At 44.4% G+C, this 16,388-nt stretch overlaps 1 protein-coding gene across 4 annotated transcripts; it reads left to right on the top strand.

The window, feature by feature from the left end:
• Positions 1-2,635: 2,635 nt before the first annotated feature.
• On the top strand, positions 2,636-16,229 carry LOC113943680 (UDP-glucuronosyltransferase 2A2-like). Of its 4 annotated transcripts, XM_027635805.1 has the most exons (8): positions 2,636-2,780; positions 3,468-4,366; positions 6,225-6,847; positions 10,722-10,870; positions 12,183-12,314; positions 12,728-12,815; positions 13,431-13,650; positions 14,888-16,229. In XM_027635805.1, exons 2-8 carry the CDS (start codon positions 3,627-3,629, stop codon positions 15,162-15,164), a joined length of 2,229 nt encoding a protein of 742 aa, XP_027491606.1. In that variant the 5' UTR covers positions 2,636-2,780; positions 3,468-3,626; the 3' UTR covers positions 15,165-16,229. The 4 variants fall into 4 exon arrangements, with proteins under 4 accessions (XP_027491606.1, XP_027491604.1, XP_027491607.1 ...); XM_027635803.1 differs by lacking the exon at positions 6,225-6,847 and having other exon boundaries at positions 2,637-2,780; positions 3,468-4,362; XM_027635806.1 differs by lacking the exons at positions 2,636-2,780; positions 3,468-4,366 and adding an exon at positions 8,495-8,792 and having other exon boundaries at positions 6,035-6,549.
• The last annotated feature ends 159 nt before the right edge of the window (positions 16,230-16,388 follow it).

Raw genomic sequence — 16,388 nt, 5'->3', positions numbered from 1 at the left:
TGGGTGCTCTGCCCATGCTCAGCCACACAGAGCTGCATGCTGTGGGGTCCAGGTTGGTGGGTTTGGGGTACTTTTGGGTGTAATCAGCCGCCTTAAACTTTCCCCTGCAGTGAGGTCTGCTGCAATAACCTCTGGGACCCAGCTTCCTGCTCCCCCATGGTGCTGAGGCAATGGGAAAGGTGCTTGGTCTGGGTGATGCTGGCACCCCATGGGTACCCCCTGCCTTGCTGGGGCACTGAGTGTACTCCTGTCCTCCCAAATGGGCCCCCTGTCCCCAGTGGTTGGTACAGCGATGTTTGCAGTGACCTCTGGTCTGTGTGGAGGTTCTGTCACTGACGCTCTGTGCCCTGTGCCCAGGCTGCCCCGGCCATGATAGACTGCCTGTTCTTTGCCCAGCTCTTTTGTGCCCCAGCAGCAAACTAACTCACTACTATAAATCACTGGCAAGCTGACTTGTCACAGGGAAGGGCTTGCCATGGGAGCATGAACACCAAAATGCATGAAAAGGTGGAAGGGAGAGAGCATCTCCTCCTCTCTGGGCTGATGAGCTGTTAGATGAGTCCCATCATGTCTATACCCTCAGGATTTGCAAACTTGCCCATCAGTATAGAGCAGAGCTTTCCCTGGGGGTTCAGATATATGCTGGCAAGACAGTGTACCATATCTGCAGGTAGCTTTGGCAAGTCTGCTGCTGCTCTTCACTGTAGAGCTGACAAGGACAGCTGCAGTACCTATTCTCCACCAACAGTGCGCAATTCCCAGCACGGACATAAAGCTTGGCATAAACCTTCTCTGATTTCTTTAGTGTTTTGGCTTGCGGAGTGGAAATGGCTCCAGTGTGAGCCACCTTGGTGCCTGTATGTTTACATGCCTAGGTGCCCCTGCAGTTTTGCCGCAGCAGTGAATACAGTTCATAAAATCTTAAGCTGAATCAAAAAATCCAAGTGAAATACTGTAAGCCTAACCCCTGGTATTTTTGTCCTGCAGCTGCAGGGTAGAGCTATAAAGATACTTTTATCTGAGAAAGTTGGTCATAGTGAGGCTATTTCAGCTCATTAACTTCAGCTGGAGTTTCCCTGTACCCTGGGGCTTACATGGAAATGGGTGTTTTACTGAGCACATGCACACTCGGCTCTGCAGAATTGCTCAATCTGCTCACTTCTGCCTCCTCCCTTCCCCTTCCCCCCCACCTCAGAAACGAAGATAATGAAGACAAAATTTTAAGTCTGCTTTCAGACCAGAAGCTGCTTTATTGCATTAAGTGAAAGGGAAACCAGAGAGTCATTTGGTGCTTCTTCAGGGCAAAAGCTTCCCTCTTCCACCCTGGTTCTGACTTTTTGAGGTTCTGGTTGGTATCAAGGTTTTCTAGAAATAAAGGTGCCATGCACACCATAACCCCCATCCAGACAGCACAATAGTGAAGAGACCCGTAAGAAAACACTAGTTTGCATTGCCTAACTTTTGCATAAGGGCCTTAGCCTTGAAAAGCCTGTTGTTATTTAAGAAGGCTGGAGGTTGCATCACTGTCTGCAGCACTTCTACTTAGTAATGTTAGATGTGTGAAATACAGGCACTTAAGACCATTTTTCTTCTGCTCCACTTCTCACTCATTTGCTGGATTTTGTCCTTTAATCCTCTCAAAATTCTTATCTTCTCTGATCTGAGTAATCTGAGTATCATCTTTAAAAGCTGGCCATGGAAACAAGACAAATTTAATCCTCTGGTTCCCCTAGTAATAGCTCTCATTTGCTACGGAGGAATTCCTTACTAAGGGATTGGAACAAAAACCTAGTTCCCATCCAAGAAGTGATCACAGCACCAAACCTGACAGAGCTCAAGAAGCGATTGGACAATACTCTCAGGCATATGGTGCAAATCTTGGGGTTGTCCTTGTGGGTCCCTTCCACCTCAGGATATTCTATGATTCTGTGATCTGTTCTAGCCCACATGAACATGGCCTTTCCACAGTTGTCGGAAAAGCTGTAAGTTTCTTATAGGACTTTACAAGATAAGCTAAATTAGCCTGAAAAAAAATATTATCTTGGATACAAAGGTCTGTGAAGAGACTGTAGTGAAATTCCTGGCTGTGAGGCCAAACTACTGGTCAAACCCCTCAGAGGGTTTAGAAAAAGCCTGGTTGAATGTCATGGATGATATTTAAAGACCTTGAAGATGTACCTTTAGATTCCTATATTTTCAGGTTATTAAAAACTTGAAAAGATCTTCAGAATTAAGAGTCACACAGCCAGTACAGGTAACATACCAACTTTAGAAAACCTCTGCAAACAAACCACAAGATTCTCTCCTTATTCCTGTTGACAGTTTATAAACAAATCTATATACCTAACAAACAATTTTGTTTAGCCACCTGGGACCTTATAGGGAGTAAAAAAAATCTTTTTAGCAGTCAGACATCACATTTCCGAGCTACAGTATGCAAAGTCCTCTTGAGAATCTGGCTCTGTAATAACATTATAATATACCCTAGCATGGGGAAGACCGCCTCAACTATTACAGTCCCAGAGCATAACAAATCAATGAATAAACACAGAATACATGCCTTGTTGCCACCATCCCGTATTTTATTACTTCCTCCTTGTGAAAAGTCCAGTTCAGAGGGTAACTTACTTAAGCTGCTTCTGTCTGATAACCAATCAATCCCACTGGAGTAGCCCAGGCAGAGAGCAGGGGAGTGTCAAGGAACAGACGCAAACTGGTGTAGCAAATTGCACCTTGCAACTCAGAGCATGATGCTAATGTACCTTGGAAGACTACGCTAGGTAAGAGTTTTTTGCTGCATGCATTTGTTCCCCAAATTGTGTTGGTTTGAGCATATCATTATCTGTGTGGGTTTCAGCTGTAATTCTGTCTCCTTGTGGTTAAGAGCTCCTTCCAGGGCGTAGTGCTTACATTCGAAGGACAACTTTCCAAGTGAGAGCCATCCCAGAAGATGTAGGTTTTGCTCTGAGAAGCACCTTGAGGGGCCAGACCCATGTTTGACACTTGAAATGAGCCAACAACGCAGCCAGGTTGGTGGTGATGTGCCCTAGGCACTCCCTATGTTAAGAGTTGTCTGGGAGCAATTGGAAGCCACCTGTCACCTATCAGAACAAACTGCATGTTATTATTGGCATTATGATCAACCAAATGAATGATTTGTTGCCTTCTCTCAGTGTGGGAAATATCAGCACTTCCAGCATCTCACTGTGAAAAAGGATGCCACTTCCAAGCTAGCCCTGTGATGTCTCCTTCCTTGTCCTGCCTCTGGCATTGCTAGTTTATGGAAACAATGCAAGGGATTTTTTTGAGCCTCAGAGCTGCCATCCAGGGGACTGGATCCTTTCACAGCAGTGAGGATTGCTACCACCCTGCTAACCAGGGAAAGGAGCTCCCTCAAGGGAAAACTAACTGGGTAGAAGGCAGAAAGGGAAAAATGAATCACCAAATACCTTTTCCTGTCTTTTCAGAACTGAGACCAAACGTGGGTTATAAAGGCACCACCTGTGTGACAGCAAACTCTTCCTTTTGCTAAGAGTGCTAGTAAGGAGTCATCAAACACAACACAGAGGTGCAGCATTCCTAACCGGAAGGGAAAATTCCCAGGCCGTCTAGCCCTTAACTCTGCCATGGCCACAAAAACCAGCAGCTCAAAGAAATATGTCCAGCTGCTCCTTCTTCAGGTTGCTCTTCTAGGGCCTGTTTTCTGTGGGAAGGTGTTGGTCTGGCCAACAGAAGGCAGCCACTGGCTGAACATGAATGTAATTATACAAGAACTCATCCGCCGCGGGCACAGCGTTACCATCCTGGTATCCAACGCTACCCTCTTCATTGAACCCAAGGCTAATGCCAGGGAGAAGATTGAGCTCTATAACGTGCCCTTTGAGAAAGATTTCCCTCAGAGCCTGATTAATGGAATAGTGGCACTGTGGCTCAATAACAGGCCAACCATCTTGACCTTCTGGCATTTTTATAAGGAGCTGGGGAGATTGTCCGTAGACTGGCAGAAGATGAACAAGCTGATGTGTGACTCGGTGCTAGCCAACCCAGAGCTGATGGCTCGCCTGCAGGGGGCTGGCTATGACATGCTGCTGTCAGACCCAGTGACCCCCTGCGGGGAACTCATTGCTCTCAAGCTGGACATCCCCTTTGTCTACTCTCTACGCTTCTCTCCAGCCTTCACCCTAGAGAGGCACTGTGGCAAGGTCCCAACCCCACCGTCCTACACACCTGCAGCCCTGTCTGAGCTCACTGACCACATGTCCTTTGTTGAGAGAATAAAAAACTTTGTGTCCTACCATCTGCAAGACTATGTTTTCCAGACCTACTGGGGACATTGGGATATCTACTACAGCAAGATCTTAGGTAAGTCTTCTGATACTTCACTTCTCATTATATAGCCTCCATCCTTATGACCTGCAGAGCTAGGAACCTGGCAGGGTCACAAAGTCAAGGGAGAGGTCTGCAAGAGGTTCGTCATTATGCCCCAAAAAAGGGAAGGAGCCACCAGGGTCCATCAGTTGCACCCACTCCCCTGTCAGGGTGCTGTGCTGCTATGCCATTGCATTGAGGCAGGATCAGGGTCTTCCCAATAGATGGATTTGAGTTTTGTCATAATTAATTTTAATGTGGAGGTTCATACAGCTTCCACACCATGTAGGGCCCTCAGCAAGGGAGCCTCAGCTTATGCATTTCTCCCTCCAATGACTGCTTGCACAGAAGGCAGTCAGGAACAGAGCTGTTTTCCTAGTCCATAGTACCATATCAAGGAGGGGGGAGTGGGTGAATTGGAAGCCAGCCTTGCTGCTCTCTGTAGCAACACTGAAATGCATTGTGGCTTTGTAATAGAGACTTCACTTATGTCACTGGTCATAGAAAACCGATCCTCTCTGAACAAAACAAGTTTTATTTAAAACATACCCTCCACCCACAAGCAAACAGTGAAAACAACAAGTCTTTTTCTCTGCAGACTTTTCTCCTGGACTGTTTTGAGTGAATATGTAGAAAAATATGCTTGTTATTAATCACATGTAATCAACAAGCCATTTCTACTACCCTCGCACTAGGCTCTTGAAAAAGACCACTTGCAAATCTCTCAGTGTTCAAAAAACCGCCTCTATATACCTGCATGCTGCAGGACTCCAGAAGTACACCAAACTGTGGTCATGTGCACAGTAGATGAGGTATCTCAGCTTGGCTCCTCACAGTGCAACTGTTTCCATCACCCTCATTTTCATCCCAGAAAGGATGCTCCAGGCAGCATGGAAAACATAGCAAAAGCCTTGCACAACAACATTCGGAAAACATTGTGGAACAGAGCTGGTTAGAAACCCTGTAAATAATAATTTTTAGCACAGTGAAGAGGACTTACATTATTTCTTAACTGTACATCAGAAGGGACCATAAATAAAACTGTTTAACAGGTTTTCTACTTCAACTTATAGTGCATAATTGGCAGTTAGTGGCAGGCAGGGGGCCCACAGGATAACCGACCAGCTCTGGTCTCCTACGATGTATGCTCTGGAAGAGGCAAGTTCCCTCGAGGACAGTCTTACTGGAGTCATTTACTGTGTAGTTTCATCTACTTCGAGATGCAACTCTTGAACTGCAGCCTGGGATCACCACTTTAAGCGGGCTGTAAAGGGACACTCAGTGGCTTTATAAAAGCAGAAGTGTGCCAACACAGTCAGTGAACATCTTTGCTGTGTATCCAGCTGTGCTTAAAAGAGCCAGAAGAATGAAAAATTCACCTCTTCTACCAAACAAATAACACAGAGACTGTAGTTAGACAGGCAGGAGCGCTGGGATTACCAACAGGATACTCTTTGGCTCCTCTCTGGAGCCAAAGTTCATGGCTCTCTGTGCTGCTCCAGGGGAAGCAGATCTTCCGGCTTTAGCAAGGTGTTTACCACCAGAGGGTGCTAGATGGTGCCAGCCACTTATTGCTCTCCCCGCCCTCCCCCTCTCCCCCCGGAAGACATGCTATTCTCCAGCACGGGATTTCACGGCACGTACCTTGGCTCCCTGCCCTTGGGACCAAGGCAGTGTCACACGTGCCCAGCCCAGCTGAGGAGCGCTGCTGCTGCTGCTGCCGGTGAAGGAAGGCCGCGGGTGCACTGCCACACAGGGCAGGCTATGGCAGGGAAGGAGGTGGCAGTGCTGTGGCTGCTGGCCGTGCTGGGCTGGACCTCCGGGGGGAAGGTGTTGGTCTCGCCGGCTGACAACAGCCACTGGCTGAACATGGAGTTCATGCTCCGGGAGCTTGTGCTCCGGGGCCATGAGGTGACTGTGCTGATGCCTTCATGCTTCCTCATCTTCAACCACACACAGCCCTCACCCTTCCACTTCGAGGTGATTGAGGTGCCAATCACCAAAAAGGAGATGGCTGCCGTACTGGATGAATTTTTCTATTTTTGGTTTTACGAGGAGAGAGTGCTACCATTCTGGAAAAGTGTTTACAAGATAGCTCAACAACTGAAAAAGATGGAGAATGTAACCAAAACCATTTGTGATGGGGTCCTGAAGAATGAGACGCTGCTGGAGAGACTGAAGGCATCTGCCTTTGATGTCCTTTTGGCAGACCCACTGACACCCAGTGGGGAGCTGTTTGCTGAGAAGCTGGGTATCCCCTTTGTGTATACCATCCGGTTCTCCTTAGGCAACACAGTGGAGCGGCTCTGTGGGATGCTCCCAGCACCTCCTTCCTACGTACCAGCCGCCCTAAGCAGCCTAACAGATAGGATGACCTTCTGGGAAAGGCTAAAAAACATCTTCAGCTACACTTTGCAGGACATCATGTATCATTACCTTCTCTGGGGAGGCTGGGATCAATACTACAGTGATGTTTTAGGTAAGGCTGCTCTCTCTCCCAGAAATTAGATCTGCTGTACACACAGGAGTAAATACCCAGAGCTGAGAGGTTAAGGCACAAATTAGGAGCAAGACAGTTCTGAACTCACTCTCCTTCCTTCAAATTCCTGTGTCAATTCAAACAATCCAGGCAAGTACAAACGTTGCCCATTAATCCTGACCTGCTACACTAGTTCAGTTAAGTCCATACAGGCACTTCTAGGATAGGTAAAACAGTGCTAAAGCCACTTGAAACAGAGCTCATCAGCAAATACTAAGAAAAGCAAAATAATACTGTATACCCACCAAACACTAGTACTAGGTTTGGAAAGCTATGCAAGAATCCTACCTGTTTTCCCCTGGCACCCTTCTTGCTTGCCAGCTTGTCTCAAAATGAGAGATAATGGCCTCCTCTGGTCTTTTAAAGGCCTAGGATTTCAGATGAACTGCAATTTGCAGTGATAAAATGACCTTTGCAGAGACATGGTTCTTTGCTTTTTTGAAAGTATCTAAAAAAATACTAGAGGGTAGTTGTATTTATTTATTAGGTGTTTTAATTATTTTTATAAATAATAGTTGCATAATTATTTTCCCATTTTTGCTCTAAGTAATTATAGTAACACTTAAAAGGAAACAGGCCAAACATATATGCATTGCTGGTGGGCAGATAAAATGGTATTATTTCAATATGAGACTTTAAAGTGTTTTTATTTTTATTTCACTAGTAAGGTGAATTCTGCTGAGAGCTAAGCTGTTAAGATATCCTACTATTAGTATCTAGCTGTGTGTTTTTGATGCTTATCCTGTTTGACATGATACGAAAATCTTGTGCTGGCAGAAGCATAGTTTGGTGATCTGTTGTGTAAGTCTCAGAGATGTTTGGATCTTGTGGTGCCTTTTTTATTGTTGAATGTGGGGTTTAACATTTAAGGCTTCATGTGCAATACTTGTTTTGTTAGTTTGCGTGGGCTACATGATGGATTTGTGCTGAAAACAGTGTTGACAACACAGGGATGCTTTAATGCTGTGGCTCTGCAGGAGACTCCAGAACGGGATTTGCTGCTTGCCCAATCCTCCTGTTAGGACATGCCCTCTTGCCACGCTTCCCACTCTTGTCACCAAATGTATGCCACTTTTATTGGTTGGCTCCAAAGTGTTTGCACAGTGAAGCAGTGAACTGCTTCCTGTTCAGTCAGTCCAGAGTTGTACATGGAATGCTGAGATGATGAGGCCAAAGTTCCCCTGGCTGCTCTTGGCCTGTGCATGCTGCTGGAGTACTGGCTTTTGTGGGAAGGTAGTGGTCTGGCCAACTGATGCAAGTCACTGGATCAATGTGAAAGTGCTGCTGCAAGAGCTCGTTCTCCGGGGTCATGAAGTGACTGTGCTGGTGGCCTCAAGCAATCTGCTCATCAACTACCAAGACACTTCCTCCCCCTTCACCTTTGAGGTCCTGCAAGTCCCCTTTAGCCAGAAGACCCTGGATGCTCTCGTGGAGGACTCCCTCAATTTCTGGCTGAACGAAGTCTTTAATGCCTTCCCCTGGGAGGTCATGTGGAGGATGAAAGAGGACCTGGAGGTATTTACCAATATGTCAAAGCAAACGTGTGACACCTTGGTGATGAACTCTCAGCTGATAGCAAAGCTGCAGCAGGCCAAGTTTGATGTTCTGATTGCTGACCCCCTGTCTATAGGTGGGGAGCTCGTTGCAGAAATCCTAGGCATCCCTTTTGTCTACAGCTTCCGCTTCTCTGATGGGAATGTGGTAGAGCGGCTGTGTGGTGGGCTCCCATCCCCACCTTCCTATGTGCCTGCTAGTACAAGTGGGCTGACCCACCACATGTCCTTTATGGAAAGAGTACAGAATTTCCTCATTTACTTCTACACGGATTTATTTTTCTTGAAGTTTTGGCGTGATGAATTGGATGAGTACTACAGTAATGTCTTAGGTAAGGCAGCTGTTGAATGGTTTCTTCTCTTGCATAGGTTGTGCCTTTTGAATGGTTTGGGACTTCAATGCTGTTGTGTCAAAATACCATTTCTCAAAGGTCAGCAGGGCGGCAATCCTGTTTTGTTCATAGAGGCTCTGCTTTCCCTTTTAGGTCTGATCTAGTCTATCAGACATGAGAGCAGTTTTGCTCTAGTTCCTCTTGAAGATCTACAGAGCATGTACTTCTAATTTCTGTCAATGATGATACTGCTGGTGAATTCTTGCATTGAGCTGTATGTTCATTTTAGAGCTTTCAGAGGACAGTTGCTGCCTTTTCATCTTGATGACCAACTTCTACAGTTAAGATGGTAGAAGATAAAGGCTGGAGGGCAAAATCATTAACTAAATGTAAGGCACCGGTGACAGCTCCATTAGCATGACAGAGATGGAGTTAATCTTGTTGTAACTGGGAACATTGGCTGCCTTTGGACAACTGCAGAGCAAAAAAAGCACCCTTCATTCACATGACATGCATTGTCTGGAAGTGTCTTGCAATGCTGCATAGTGCAGGATATTGAGCATGAGTTCAGATTCTTGAACAAAAAATACTATGAACTGTCACCTTTCCCTTCCATCCACCATTCAGAATTTGAAATGGTCTTCTTAAATTACATGCATACCTGAAAATTTTGTTCCAACAGAGTACAACTCAGGCATGATTCAAAGTCTATTAAATAGACCTTTTAGTTAATGGACTTTGAATCTTGTCCAGAATATCTGCCAGTTTAGGCAGATAACGAGTGAATAGCAGGCACAAGGGCATCTCTTCTGTTGCTGTCCAGTCTCTTCCTGTGTTTGCCAAGAATGCCTCTGTGCTCTGCAAACCAGTCCCTCTTCTCTGGACTGATTTTTCTTCTTAGTACCACATAAGACTAAATTACACCTTTATATCACTCTACGTGTAATATAGACTTAATTTTCACTCCAGCAACTTTGTAACTCACTCATTATTCTTTATAAAGAAAAAAAAAACTGGTGTAGATTATTACACTAATCCAGGAATATAAGAAGATGCCTGACAGATAACTTTTATCTTGCTGCTTATTTTGCTTGATTCCTGCTTGTATTAGGCTGGATTTAGGCAATAATTCATCAATACTTCTAACACTTTTACTCCCCAGTTTTGCTTTACGTAGAAAATACTGCAAAGACAACTTGCAACGTGTATCTAAGAATATATATTTTTTCTGAATGGGAAGATATAAAACATTAGATTACCATTAGATTTTTCTCTGTAGATGGATTTCTAGAGACAATGTATTTTGCATAAAAAGACATTCAAACCATCTATGGATTTGGCCAATTTTTCCCAATATGTGTCAGAAGCAGCTGACCCAGTTCTCAAGAAAACTAGGGATGTCTGTACATGTCTTCTATTGTTGTCTGAGCAGCCACTGACTGAGTCACCATTTGAAAAATGCTACAGAACTTCATTTAAAAACTTTCCTCCTCCCTGACAGTTGATCATCACTTTGTGATTCATTTATTTTTTATTTGGAACTAAATTTTCTGTGATTGTTCTCTTCCCCAAAATGCATTTTTATGCACAGGTAATGAAGTCTTTCAGTGGCAAGAATTACAGCAACAAGACTGCACTTCTATATTACAGATAATAAATGCTTCCCACTTGTACTGCTCTAAATTAATCCTGAAGGTTCAAAATCCTTTTAAAGATTGTATTGCCTTGTTCATGGCCACCTGCCAAGGCTGAACACAGGACAAGGCAAGGAATAGGTCCAGATTTGTGAATGTTTTCATTTTATGCATGGTTTGATAGATTACACTGTTTGGGAGTTCCAAAAGACAAAGGTAAGGCTCCTGTTTTGCAATCTACAGATAACAAGGTCACTCCCGTGCATGTTCTAAACCTCTTGTACCTTGTCCGCAGGAAGACCCACAACGCTGTGTGAGACGATTGGGAAAGCAGAGATATGGTTAATCAGAACTTACTGGGATTTTGAATTTCCACGCCCTTTCCTGCCCAACTTTGAGTTTGTTGGAGGACTTCATTGCCAGCCTGCAAAGCCACTACCAAAGGTACTCCAGCTTTGCTCTACTGTTGGTTGATTGGTTGTGCAGCAGAACAAAGACTGTTTCTCTCCCTGATGAACCATGCAAGCCATGTCCTGAGAAAGCTCATTCTTAAAGAAATACTCTGCCACTGGTGGGGAGCATGGAGCTATTTAGCATCTGTCCATGTCCCTCCAACTGAGGGCTGGGGCTACAGGGTTACAGCCTGCTGTCTTAGAAGAGGGTAGCGGACGTCAGCATGCGGGAATACAGTGTCTGTTTTGGGAAAAATAGGGGCTACCTCAGAGTAGTTAAGTGTAAGATTTAGTTATAAGATACAGATTTGCAGCCCACTATAACATTGAAATACGTGATGCAAAAAGGCACTGTGACAGGACAAATTTTTTAACTAAAATGGGGTCAAGGCTTGCAGAAAGAGATGAGTGAGAAACACTTTTTCTATTGTACTTAACTAAGACATCTTAAAGGGAGTAAAAGACCTGATAATTTCCAGCCTACGCTCTGCTGTGAATGGCCATATTCCATTGGAATTTAAAACTCCCAGATACTGATGATGGCAACATGACAAGCTCAGGTCTAGATTATCATTCCTGTAGGAGCCTCAAAATATGTAGGCCATTTTCAGTGCAAGTTGTCTACTAAAAAAACCACCTCTCTCTACTCCCTTACCACTCCCCTGTAGCAGGGATTGAGACTGGCCGAAATGGATAACCATTCTCTTTCGGATATTACTGCCATTTCACATGACACTAACTAAAAAAAAGGAACAGGAAAACCTATTGGTCTGATTTGTAGAAAATCTTCTGACCAATGTGGTGTGTTGCAAGAAATAAGAGAACTGTCTGACTAAGGAAATGATGGCAGTGACTCAATGAATCTGTGATCAGGATGCTGAAAAACCCTGTCAGTTTTTAGCATGAAACTCCTGCAGAGTTATGTAATGCCAAGTACTTGTTCTAGGGAAATCCAGAACCATGACTATGCTATGGAGGGGGCCACAGGGTGTGGCTGGCTCATGACAGTGCCAGGATCCATTCCAGCTGCTTGTGCTCCAAAAGAAATGCGTCCTGAAACTGGTAGATTTTCTTTCCAAAAGACAAAGCATCTGTCACCTGTCTCAACTTGTCCTGCTCATTCTTGAGGAGAAACTGTTTTGCTCAGGGCCAAGTCTGTCTTTGTAACACCCTTCTGTCAGTGGAGGTGCTTGTACACCACAACCATCTCCTTGATAAGCTAAAAACGTTATGACCTTTTTTAACAGAAACCTCTGCAATCTGCATGGCATAATTACTCTTGGTATGTTTTCTGCCTCTCCTAGGAAATGGAAGAATTTGTTCAGAGCTCCGGGGAACACGGCATTGTGGTATTCTCTCTTGGGTCAATGGTCTACAACCTAAGTGATGAAAAAAGTAATGTGATTGCCAAAGCCCTCAGCCAGCTTCCACAAAAGGTGAATTTCCTTTCAAGCTTAAAACAACTTGCCTTGCCTTGTTTTTTTCACTCCTATTGCCTTCAGTGAGACTTTCAAGTTTGAACTGGCCTGTTTTTTATCTGCATCCCTGCTGGATATGCTACAGCTGGGACACTGGGGCAGACTGCTGAGCTACCTCATGGGGAGTTCTGGTATTTGACCTCTGAACCAAATTACGTGGAGGTGTGTCCATAGGCCAAAATACAGAGATCACTTCAGTTGATTTTTATAACATGCACATAATAACTAATCAAAGAGTTCAACTGGAGCCGTAGCTATTTGAATTACTGGGAAAAGGCACATGGGTTTGAGATAAAGCCCTACATTACATGCAATAATACATAATGGCACATTGCATGCACCATGTTTATCTTATTCTTCCTTTGTTCAAGGTCCTCTGGCGGTACAAAGGGAAAAAACCAGAAACTCTGGGCTCCAACACCAGGATTTATGACTGGATACCCCAAAATGACCTGCTTGGTGAGACTGATTCTATATAGGATGGACTGTATCCTTGGAAAAACTGTTTGTTTTTCCACTGAAATGGGTAATTCAAGGACCAGAACCACATAACACTTGTGGATACACTTAGTTTCATAACTTAAGCTGCAGAGCTTTGCTCTTGGGAGCCTCAATTTCCTAAAAGGCTCTGACTTACAGAGCTTGGTGGCAGTTGTCTGGAAAGGCTCAAAAACACCTGTAGGCAGGAGTAAATACCAAAGTAGAGATGTACTCTGGAGTTGGATTTGGCCTCTGCAGTTAATCTCCAAGGCTTATTCTTCAAAATGCCTGACCTAAGCAAGGCTGAAGCAGGGGGCTGTTGTGAACCTGATAACATGTGAAAACTAGAACTGCACAAGAGCAGGAGAGCTGAAGTAACTGGGGTAGTCTGGCAGGACATGATGATTCACACACTGCATTAAAAAAGTACGAATGCATGAAAGCTCAGTGCGCAAGCTCTGCTGCTGAGCCAGAGGTCAAGGGCTGTTCCCTTCTCTGGCAGTGTATTTGCCCCAGTGTTCTGCAGTGCTCACATCCCAGTCATCCCAGTCTGCCACAGCTGCTGTTACATGCGCCTCTCCTTCCCTGTTCCAGGACATCCCTCCGCAAAGGCCTTTATTACTCACGGTGGGACCAACGGGCTCTATGAAGCCATCTACCACGGGATCCCAATGGTTGGGATTCCCATGTTTGCTGACCAGCACGACAACATTGCTCATGTAGTGGCAAAGGGAGCTGCAGTTCATGTGGATTTCAACACACTGAAGACTCAGGACCTGGTTGATGCACTGAATACAGTAATTCACAATTCCACGTGAGTTTTGTTCTTGCCTTACAGTAGGCTGAGGTTATTAAAATCCTGTGCTGCTGATGTGAGAAATTCTGCTAGCTCTTCTTGGATGGAAAATGCAGAGTAGCTGAGTTTGGGTTTCAGAGGAAAACCATTCTTCATTTCTGAGAATCAGCATCTCTCAAATAGGAGAGATCAACAATTTGATTTTCCTTATATTTTATGATCCCTTCAAGAAAGTTTTGGAAAGCCCAAAGCAGCTCTTGAGACAGTTCTCTGCTAGAGTAAATCCTCTGGAGGCACTAGTTGTATTAGGTCTTCTCTGTCTGTAGTCACAACAGTTCTTTCTCCTACCCCTGACTTACCATAGGTTACCATACCTATTATTCAGGACTTAGTAGGGTAAGGAAGGCCAGCAGCTTAGATCCCATGCTAAGGCTAAGGCCATTGACAGAGAGATTGGAAAAAATGCAGAAGTCCTCAGTCTTTGGCAGCAACTCCTGTCATGTGTGAGTGACAGGTGTTCCTTCAATACGAACTTTCAAATTCCTGAAGCAAATGGAGCAACACTGATGGAGGTATCTAGTATCTGAGGGAGTTAGCCATGTGGGAGGTGACCTGTAACAACCTGGATGATATCTTGTGTATCCAGCCTCCCCTACCTTCCCCTTAGTTTTAGTGGTGAACATGACACCATATGGCCTGGGATATCCCTTGGGTGAGTTGGGGTCAGCTGTCCCAGCTGTGTCCTCTCCCAATTCCTTGTGCACTCCCAGACTCCTCACTGCTGGGGTGGTGTGAGAGGGAGAAAAGGCCTTGGCTCTGTATAAGGGCTGCTCAGCAGTAAGGAAAGCATCCCGATTTTATCAACACTGTTTCCAGCACAAATCCAAAACATGGCCCACACCAGCTACTGTGAAGAAAAAGTTAACTCCATCCCAGCCAAAACCACCACACTCTATTACATTGGTACATAAAATGCTGCAAATGTTTCCATGTTGCTTTTTTTAAGGAGTATCTGTAATAATTTCTGATAACATTTCTTTGCAAAATATTGGCTTTCTCTATTAGTACTTTTAACCCAATTTTATGCATACAGGAATAAATTGGACCAGTTTCAAATATATTTAAATAAGACTGATGAAAGGAAAAGTAGGGCTGTCTACCTTCCTCAAGAGGACTGCCAGGTGCTGAACAGGTTGTTTCAGGAATCAGTGAGAAATCTCCTTAGTTTCTTCATTTTTTCTTTTTTTTCCCCCAGCTATAAGGAAAATGCTCTAAAGTTATCCAAGATACAACATGACCAGCCAGTTAAGCCTCTGGACAGAGCTGTCTTCTGGATTGAATTTGTCATGCGCCACAAAGGAGCAAAGCACTTGAGACCAGCTTCTCACCATCTCACCTGGTACCAGTACCACTCCCTGGATGTTCTGGCATTCTTGTTCACCTGTGTAGCCATTGCTGTCTTCATTCTTGTTAAGTGTTGCTTATGTTGCTGTAGAAGATGTGGCAGGATTCCAAAGAGGAAGAAAGAATAGACATCTTGTTCTCATCAGCACTTTTTCTTCTCCTAGGCTGATTCAGCAAGGCATTTATTAGGATGTGCTTTAAACTGGGCATATCATGAAGTACCCCGCTGAACAGGGTCATGATACAAAGCCATTGTGGGGAAGAGCTGCTTGCTTAGCCAGCAAATTCCTTCTGGCCTAAATAAAATTGAATTATAGTTGCTTTAGCCCTTGGGACCATGTTAGCTGATCATACATGGTCCCTACCATGGTAATTACTGCTTCTAACTTTTTAAATTCATTTGGGTATATTCCATAAATTCAGCCTTCCTCTGTGTGGTACTGTGCGTCTGCAACTAGTATCCTTACCTTAACTCTGTCCTCTCCTCTAGTGTCACCCAGGCTCGATGATTCTCAACCATAATGCCTCTCCTGTCAGAGTCTCTCTCTCCAGACAGGATAGTGAAGCTAAGATCACAGGCTCCTAAAAAGTGCCCATCTGAAGGGCTGTGATCCTAAAAATTGGGCACTGCAAGTGGCAAATGCACTGACTACTTGGCAGCTGAGGGGAGACCAGAGTCCTAAGACCATCAGAGAAATTGCTTTTCTGGGAACCATTTATCTTTTCCTTTCAGTCTGGAGTCCTGCTGCACAGGCCATCATTCTAACTGCAACACTGCAGGGATGTGAAAACCACCTCTGTCAGGAACTTGCCCGTTTTAAACCCCAAATGCCTCTGAGCCATGCAAGAAAAACTCTAGAGAGGGAACTTGCAAAGCAGTAACATTACAAGTGGGAACAGTGCACTAGTCACTTGCCTTACCTGCAAAGTTTGAGGGAAAATAATGCTGTTCTTGGGTCAGGTAAGACTGGTACTAAATGCAGTTACTTATTCAGTTGTCAAAGGTGTCTACTAAAATGCTGCTAGTTCAGGCCTCCTGTTCTAGGTAAGGTTATTATGTGCCAGCTTACTCGAGAAAGAACCTGCTCCAATTTTAACTGATATTTGCTGTACTCTGGAATTGTTTTTAAACAGAACCGGCTGAGAAAACATGATTATTTGTTTACATAATAAAATTCCTTATATCACATCAACTTTTTTATTAGCATTGTCATGTTTCAATGTCTGATTAAATCTCTTCATGCTACAACATGTACAAAAGCTCAAGTGAACTGTTTGCAAATTGAAGAGGGGTTAGAACAAGACTACTGCATCTCATGGCAATTTTTGGTACACTGTTCCTACTGTCACGA

Source organism: Corapipo altera, unplaced genomic scaffold (assembly GCF_003945725.1).
Source record: "Corapipo altera isolate COAL_440 unplaced genomic scaffold, ASM394572v1 22b, whole genome shotgun sequence".
NCBI classification, from domain to species: domain Eukaryota; kingdom Metazoa; phylum Chordata; class Aves; order Passeriformes; family Pipridae; genus Corapipo; species Corapipo altera.
Note: the sequence above shows the minus strand (reverse complement) of the source record. Positions and strands in the feature narration are given on the sequence as shown.